The sequence below is a fragment of the Dipodomys ordii genome, unplaced genomic scaffold (assembly GCF_000151885.1).
Source record: "Dipodomys ordii isolate 6190 unplaced genomic scaffold, Dord_2.0 Scaffold143, whole genome shotgun sequence".
Taxonomy (NCBI): Eukaryota; Metazoa; Chordata; class Mammalia; order Rodentia; family Heteromyidae; genus Dipodomys; species Dipodomys ordii.
In genome coordinates, this window is record NW_012267359.1 from 1,443,347 (window position 1) to 1,451,182 (window position 7,836).

General features: G+C 42.8%; 1 protein-coding gene across 1 annotated transcript in view; it reads right to left on the bottom strand.

Annotated features, from left to right (window-relative positions):
* Positions 1 to 6,830: 6,830 nt before the first annotated feature.
* Positions 6,831 to 7,836, bottom strand: part of LOC105997308 (SH3 domain-containing protein C23A1.17-like) — a 5,789-nt gene continuing 4,783 nt past the window's right edge. The window contains exon 5 of the mRNA XM_013031700.1: positions 6,831 to 6,943. Coding sequence (XP_012887154.1) covers positions 6,831 to 6,943 — 113 coding nt within the window. The remainder of the gene's footprint in view (positions 6,944 to 7,836) is intronic.

The following is a 7,836-nucleotide window of genomic DNA, read 5'->3' on the forward strand; positions in this document are numbered from 1 at the left end:
AGAATATACAAAAGAAACAAGAAATCACATAGTACATTAAAAACAACAACAACAAAGAAAAACCTCTTGTGTCCATGTCCTGGAGTTCATTTCACTTAGCATTATCTTATATGGTCATATGTACATAGCCAATGAGCTTTTCTGCTCATCTGCTAAGAGTATCCTAGATGTACACTAATTATTGCAAATAAGGGAAATCATGGGGCCTATGTTTCTTTGGGTCTGGCTTACTTCACGTAATAATCTAATGTTATACTTTAGGAGTTCTATATTCAGGCTAAGTAAGATAAATATTTCTGGGATGTATATATAAGTGCTGATTACAAGCAAGAAATCTATTTTGAATTTCCATTATAAATGCTTTTGGCAATTTCTACCTGGGTTTTGACCAGCCTGTATTTCTTTCTTATTTTTTTTTGGGGGGGGGGGGGGATCTGGTCATGGGGCCTGAACTCTGGGCCTGGGCGCTGTCCCTCAGCTCTTCAGCTCAAGGCTAGCGCTCTACCACTTGAGCCACAGCGCCACTTCCGGCTTTTTTCTTTTTGCTTATGTGGTGCTGAGGAATCGAACCCAGGGCCTCAGGCATGCAAGGCAAGCGCTCTACCACTGAGTCATCTTCCCAGCCCACCAACCTGTATTTCTTGTTGCCCTATTCTGCCCCATCAAATCCATAGCCAGCTATCAAGACAGCGTGATTCTGAAAGTCACAACATGGATCATAATAAATGCCCGCAGAATAAAATGAATGTGAGGTAGAGGCTCTGCTTGCCTACCCTTCTCTAAAAGACCCTTAAAAATAGTATCCATTGCTATCAAGGCCAGGGATTTAGACTGAAGTTTAAAGACAGCAGAAAAACAGGTTGTCATATGTCTTTGTGTAAAAGGCTTGCCTAGAAATGTAAAAGACAACTCTTTTGTATTTATTTACTTAAAAAGTTGGTCATTCTCCTTTCCAGGCACCCCTTGAAACTAAGAGCGATCTTACAGGTTCTGCACACTCAGTGAAATGAGTTTGCCAGTTTTTGTGGCACTAAAACATACACACACACACACAAGAATTACAAGCAACATCCTTAGAAGGGAATGTCATCTAAATAGCAAAGATCAAGGGATCAACAATTCCTTATATACATCAACCTTCTATTTATTTATTTCTTGAAAAGCTCATCTTTTTCAACTCAGACTGACCTCAGATTACAATCCTCCTGCTTCAATTTCCTCAGTATTGAAATTACAGGTGTACACCACCAAAGCCATCCTATAAATTCTCTTTTTATTGCTTTGCAGGAGTTCTTTAATAGAAGGTTTTATATGACATTTATACAAGATTTTGTGTGGGGGCTGACTGGGAAGGTGGCTCAGTGGTAGAGCGCTTGCCTTGCATGCTCAAGGCCCTGGGTTCGATTCCTCAGCACCACATAAGCAAAAAGAAAAAAGCCGGAAGTGGCGCTGTGGCTCAGGTGGTAGAGCACTAGCCTTGAGCTGAAGAGCTGAGGGACAGTGCCCAGGCCCAGAGTTCAGGCCCCATGACCAGACCAAAAAAAAAAAAAAAAGATTTTGTGTGAAGATGACAATAACATTTAAAATTTATTAAATCAGGGGTTGGGAAGGTGGCTCAGTGGTAGAGCGCTTGCCTTGCATGCATGAGGCCCTGGGTTTGACTCCTCAGCACCACATAAGCGAAAAGAAAAAAAAAGCTGGAAGTGGCACTGTGGCTCAAGTGGTAGAGCGCTAGCCTTGAGCTGAAGAGCTGAGGGACAGCGCCCAGGCCCAGAGTTCAAGCCCCATGACCAGACCAAAAAAAAAAAAAAAATTATTAAATCAGTTAGTAAAATGGAAACAATTCAACTTGCATTTACTAAGTGGACCTGCTGGAAAAAAATTAAGAGCAATTATAACCAGAATGGCTGTGTACATCTGGAAGCCAAATGCAAAGAGAATGGGGATGCTCACAATGAGTATCATTTGGTTACTGCCTTGCCGAAATTTGACTTCTCAAACTTCTCTACTGCTTAAAATCCTAACAGAAGGACCATTATCTGTGGGGTCTTTTGGATATTTTCAATGATATCAACCATGCAACAGATTTTTCTGTACCTTGACTTCCACTCCTCCCATTGTACATCTGAAGTTTGATCCAGTATTGGAGCAGGTGAGGTCATTCCCAAGTGAAGGATGGCCAGCCAGAGAAAAAGAAGTCCTGAGTGGCAAAAATCCCACCCCTCACGCAAGACATCCACAGCTGCCTGGGCAGGGTGAGAAACCTGCCCAAACCCCAGCCATACATAGACAGTGGATCAAATTTCTCTCACATGTGGAAGGTAGAATGCTTGCCTAGCATGTATGAAGTCCTGGGTTCCATTCTTCAGTACCACCTAAAAAGAAAAATCCAGAGCCGGGCGCCGGTGGCTCATGCCTGTAATCCTAGCTACTCAGGAGGTTGAGCTCTGAGGATCACGGTTCAAAGCCAACCCCAGGCAAGGAAAGTCAGTGAGACTCTTATTTCCAATAAACCACTAGAAAACAGGAAGTGGCGCTATGGCTCAAGCGGTAGAGCACTTGCCTTGAGCTGAAGAGCTGAGGGACAGCGCCCAGGCCCAGAGTTCAAGCCCCACAACCGACCAAAAAAAAATAATCCAGAAGTGGTGGTGTGGGTCAAGTGGTAGAGTGCTAGCCTTGAGCAAAAGAAGCTCAGGAACAGTGCCCAGGCCCTGAGTTCAAGGCCCACAACTGACAAAATAAATAAAAATAAAATAAAATACAACTATGCTTGATAACCTGTATAGAGCTCAATGCATTTGCACACATACTGACTAAAGGAGAATATACTTAAAGGGAGAAATCCAAAGGCATAACTCCTTTTAACAACTAAAGTACTATTTATCAAAATGAATATCAGAAAGTGGAACTATGCTTTGAGGATGGGTAAAGAGGGGCCAGGAGGGCTGGGAAGGTGGCTCAGTGGTAGAGCGCTTGCCTTGCATGCCTGAGGCCCTGAGTTCGATTCCTCAGCACCACATAAGCAAAAAGAAAAAAGCCGGAAGTGGCGCTGTGGCTCAAGTGGTAGAGCGCTAGCCTTGAGCTGAAAAGCTGAGGGACAGCGCCCAGGCCCAGAGTTTAGGCCCCACGACAGGACCCAGAAAAAAAAAGGGGGGCCAGGAATGGAGGGAGGAAAGGTGAGCAAAGTAGTCATCATACAAAATACACGTTATATAAAAAATGAATTATGTTACTTGAGGGTAGGAATGGGAGGGGGAAAATAGGGAAGTACAAAGGAAGGGGTGACATTGACCAAAAAGCATAGTACTCACACCTGACATGAAATATTAACCCCTAACAGCAATACTTTTTATAAAAAATTAAGAATAAAATATAAAAGTAGGTACCTAAAAGTACATAATAAAATATTAGAAAGCACTGGGCACCAGTGGCTCACACCTGTCATCCTAGCTACTCAGGAGGCTGAGATCCAAGGATTATGGTTCAAAGCTAGCCCAGTCAGGACAGTCCCTGAGACTCTTATCTCCAATTAACCACCAGAAAACCGGAAGTGGTGCTGTGGCTCAAGCGGTAGAGCACTCATCTCAAGCTGAAGAGCTGAGGGACAGCGCCCAGGCCCAGAGTTCAGGCCCCACAGCCAACAAAAAACAAAACAAACAAACAAATATATATATTAGAAAGCAAGTAATTGTCTAATAAAACTTCCTGTGTGACTTATACTTAACTTTTTACATTGCATATAATATTTCCTTTCTTTTTTTGAGATTGGAACATGAACTTGGTATCTTGACAGTTTCATTCACTGGCTGATGTTCTACTACCTGAGCCATGCCTCCAAACCCAAACTTACAATACTTTCAAGGCTGAAAACTGACAGCGTGTCACATTTACATCATCATGATTTAAACCCCAAGAAAATAAAATCCAGAGATTCCTCCCAATGGCTGGACAATGAATCAGATCTAAATGTTGTCTTTTCTAATTTTCTTGTGTGTGTGTGTGTTTGTGAGAGAGAGAGAGAGAGAGAGAGAGAGAGAGAGAGAGAGAGAGTCCTAGGGCTTGAACTCAGGGCCTGGGAGCTGTTCCTGAGCTTTTTCACTTAAGGTTAGCACTTGACTACTTAAGGCACAGCTCCATTTCCAGTTTCATTTATTTTTTGGCAGCTATTTAGAGATAAAAGTCTCATCAACTTTCCTGCCACCATCCTCAGCCTTCTGATTAGCTAGAACTTAAGGCATGAGCCATCAGCACAGGGGTGGGTGTTTTCTGTCCATATTGTCCCCACCATTCTGTGATAGTGTCATAGTCTCAAATGTGACTGAGAAAACACAATATAAAGCTACAATAATTTTATCTGAAACTTTGAAGCATTATTTCATAGAATTAGTATCAAAAGGCATAACTTAAAAAAATTAGTAACAATATATCTTAAAAAGTTCAAATTAAGGATAATACATAACTAATGTGGTTTGGGGCTTGGAAGGTGGCTCAGTGGTAGAGGGCTTGCCTTGCATGCTCGAGGCCCTGGGTTCGATTCCTCAGCACCACATAAGCAAAAAGAAAAAAGCCAGAAGTGGCGCTGTGGCCAAATGGTAGAGCGCTAGCCTTGAGCTGAAGAGCTGAGGGACAGTGCCCAGGCCCAGAGTTCAGGCCCCACCACCAGACCCAAAATAAATAAATAAATAAATAAATAATTGATGTGGTTTATATTCTTAATGTTTCTGGGAAAGAGAACCAATGGTTCTGCTAACACTTAGTTATGGGAAATTACTTATCGCAGATAACAGACCATTGAGGAACCAACATCCAAGTGTGAAAATGGTTGCTTCAGACACAAATTCCCTGCAGGGTTGGCTATGGAGGAAAGGAAAATAAGGGACGATCCAGGCAGCACTAGCTGTGGAGCCCCACAGTTCAAAGCCAGCCCAGCAGCAAAGTCTGTAAGAGTCCACTTCCAATTAACCAGCAAAAAGCCAGACTTGGGTGGGAGGGACCTCAACTAAGAGAGCCAGCCATGAGCTGAGAGAAAGTGAGTTGGAACCTTGGCATTACAAGACAGATGCAAAATGTACTTGTGGTGCAACTGCTGGTCCATGATTATTTCCAACCTTCAATCTTCACGAGACCACACAGAACACACTTTGGGAAGGTTTACAATAACATTTCAATCCAATAGGGTGACTTGAGTCTGACAGTAGACTAAGTGAAGCGAAGAGATATGAGATGCATTCGCTAACCAATTCTCAATGAAAATAAAAAATGACAACTGTCTGTAAAGAATTAGAGTTGATGGTGAGGTAGAAATTTGCTAAGTTTCAATATGAAAAAAGGTGAAGATACAATTTAAATTGCTAGAGATTCTACACATAATTCACAGGATTGCTACTGCCCCAGTTCTGCGTTCTGACTTAGACTTCCATTCTCGATTTTCTTACCACTGTTTGGCTGGATAATATTTTCACGGACAAGCTCAAAGCCATAGACTGCTGACACTGTACAACTTCCACTCATCAAAATCCCTACAATGCCTCTGATAGTCTCACAAACAGCTCGGTTCTCTTCTAGAAAAATGCCAGCAGGGGGCTGGGAAGGTGGCTCAGTGGTAGAGTGCTTGCCTTGCATGCATGAGGTCCTGGGTTCGATTCCTCAGCACCACATAAGCAAAAAGCCAGAAGTGGCGCTATGGCTCAAATGGTAGAGCACTAGCCTTGAGCTGAAGAGCTGCGGGACAGCGCTCAGGCCCAGAGTTCAGGCCCCACGACTGGACCCAAAAAAAAAAAAGAAAGAAAGAAAGAAAAATGCCAGCAGAGCGTAGTAACCTGTTATATGAAATCTTCAGATTCTCAGAAACTCTCAGAGGATGTAGTACAGAGAAACACTTCTTGGCCCTCAAGATAAAACAGCAAAATATGTTTTGTTTGTTTGGTTTTTTGAGGGTCCAGGTCATGGGGCCTGAACTCTGGGCCTGGGCGCTATCCCTCAGCTCTTCAGCTCAACACTAACGCTCTACCACTTGAGCCACAGCGCCACTTCTGACTTTTTTCTTTTTGCTTATGTGGTGCTGAAGAATCGAACCCAGGGCCTCATGCATGCAAGGCAAGCGCTCTACCACTGAGCCACCTTCCCAGCCCCTGCAAAATATGTTTTATCAGAATCCTTTTGCCTTATTCAAAATAGCTGCAGTATACAGAGTAAGGTGCTCCTTACAATGCTTCACTTGTGACACAATGCCAAACTGGCTTCTTTCTGAGAAGGTTTTCAGCTTTTGTAATGTCTTTGGAGAGTCTCAGAAACTTAAAGGTGGTCAAGTGTTCTTTGCTCCCTAGCTTTGTGGTTAAACAAAATACTTTTTCATTTTTCTTCACATAGAAAGCAAAATGTTAGCTGAGCTAAATCACTGTGTTAATTAGAGAGAATTGGCTAGGATTCTTATATTTAAATATGTTCAACATTTTCTGTCTAGTTTAACCATGTCTCATGGTATTCATTGAAGGGATTCAATGAAATCTGAAGCTCCATTATTTCTTACAGCTTTTAAAAGGGATACTTTTTCCTTCCTTCCTCCCCCTCTTCTTTTCTTCCTTCTTTTCTTCCCCCTTTCTTACTTCCATTCACCCTCCATTTTCTCCTCCTCCTTTTCCTTCCTCCTCTTTGACTCGCCTCTCTGTTCCTTCCTCCTCTTCCTCCTTTGCTCCCTTCTCTTGTTTCCATGATATATCTTGCTGAGGAACAGCACAGAGTCAAAGTTTCTATGCAAATTAGTTTTTAATATTCAGAATTACTAGACTAGACAAAGGCAGTGAAAAACTAAAGCAAAACTGTCACTTGCCTTATTCCCCTCCCTCTGCCTGTCTGCCTTCTGTGTAGCCCCACTGCTCCCCGTTCTGCAGCTCCTGGGAGAAGGCCTCTGGGTTTGTGTTGACTGAGCAACTGACATGGGCAGCTGCATTAGATTAGGCTATGTGATTTCAACTATAGGTCAACAGGAAATACAGAGAGCAAGTGTGGAATCATGTTGAGGTTCAATCAGGCCTTCCAAAATTTCTCCAAAAGTACCTTTGCAAGCCATTTTAGAGATTCATTGCTGCTACAACTATGGATTCAAATATGATGAAAATATATTAGAAAAAAATGAAGAATAAAAGGGAAAATGAGGCTCTGGGAGAACTTTGTCATGGAATATAGGGATTTTTGGATGATTCCCTTTCATTCTAAACACCCTTAAGTTTAATCTATCCTAAACCCATTTTTAAGGCCATTTTCTGTTTTCTTTTCCTTTCTTTCCTTTAATTTCCTTTTCTCTTTTTCTTCTGCTTCTGCTTCTTTTTGTTTCCAGTTTTTGTCTCTGTCTCCATCTCTGATTTTCTCTCTTTCTTCATTCTAGCATTGGAGATTCAACTCCGACCTCGCACTTGCTAAACAGATACCACTTACACCATGCCTGCTGCACCTTCTTGGAGTAATTATAAATTTTGTTATTTTGGGGGGGGGGTCGGTTGTGGGGCTTAAACTCTGGCTTGAGTGCTGTCCCTCAGCTCTTCAGCTCAAGGCAAGCGCTCTACCGCTTGAGCTACAGCGCCACTTCTGATTTTCTCGTGGTTTATTGGAGATAAGAGTCACAAACTTTTCTGCCTGGGCTGGCTTTGAATCGTGATCCTCAGATCTCGGCCTCCTGAGTAGCTAGGATTACAGGCATGAGCCATCGGCGCCCAGCTAAATTTTTTAATTTTTTTTTTTTTTTTGGTCGGCCGTGGGGCTTGAACTCTGGGCCTGGGCGCTGTCCCTCAGCTCTTCAGCTCAAGGCGAGCGCTCTACCACTTGAGCTACAGCGCCACT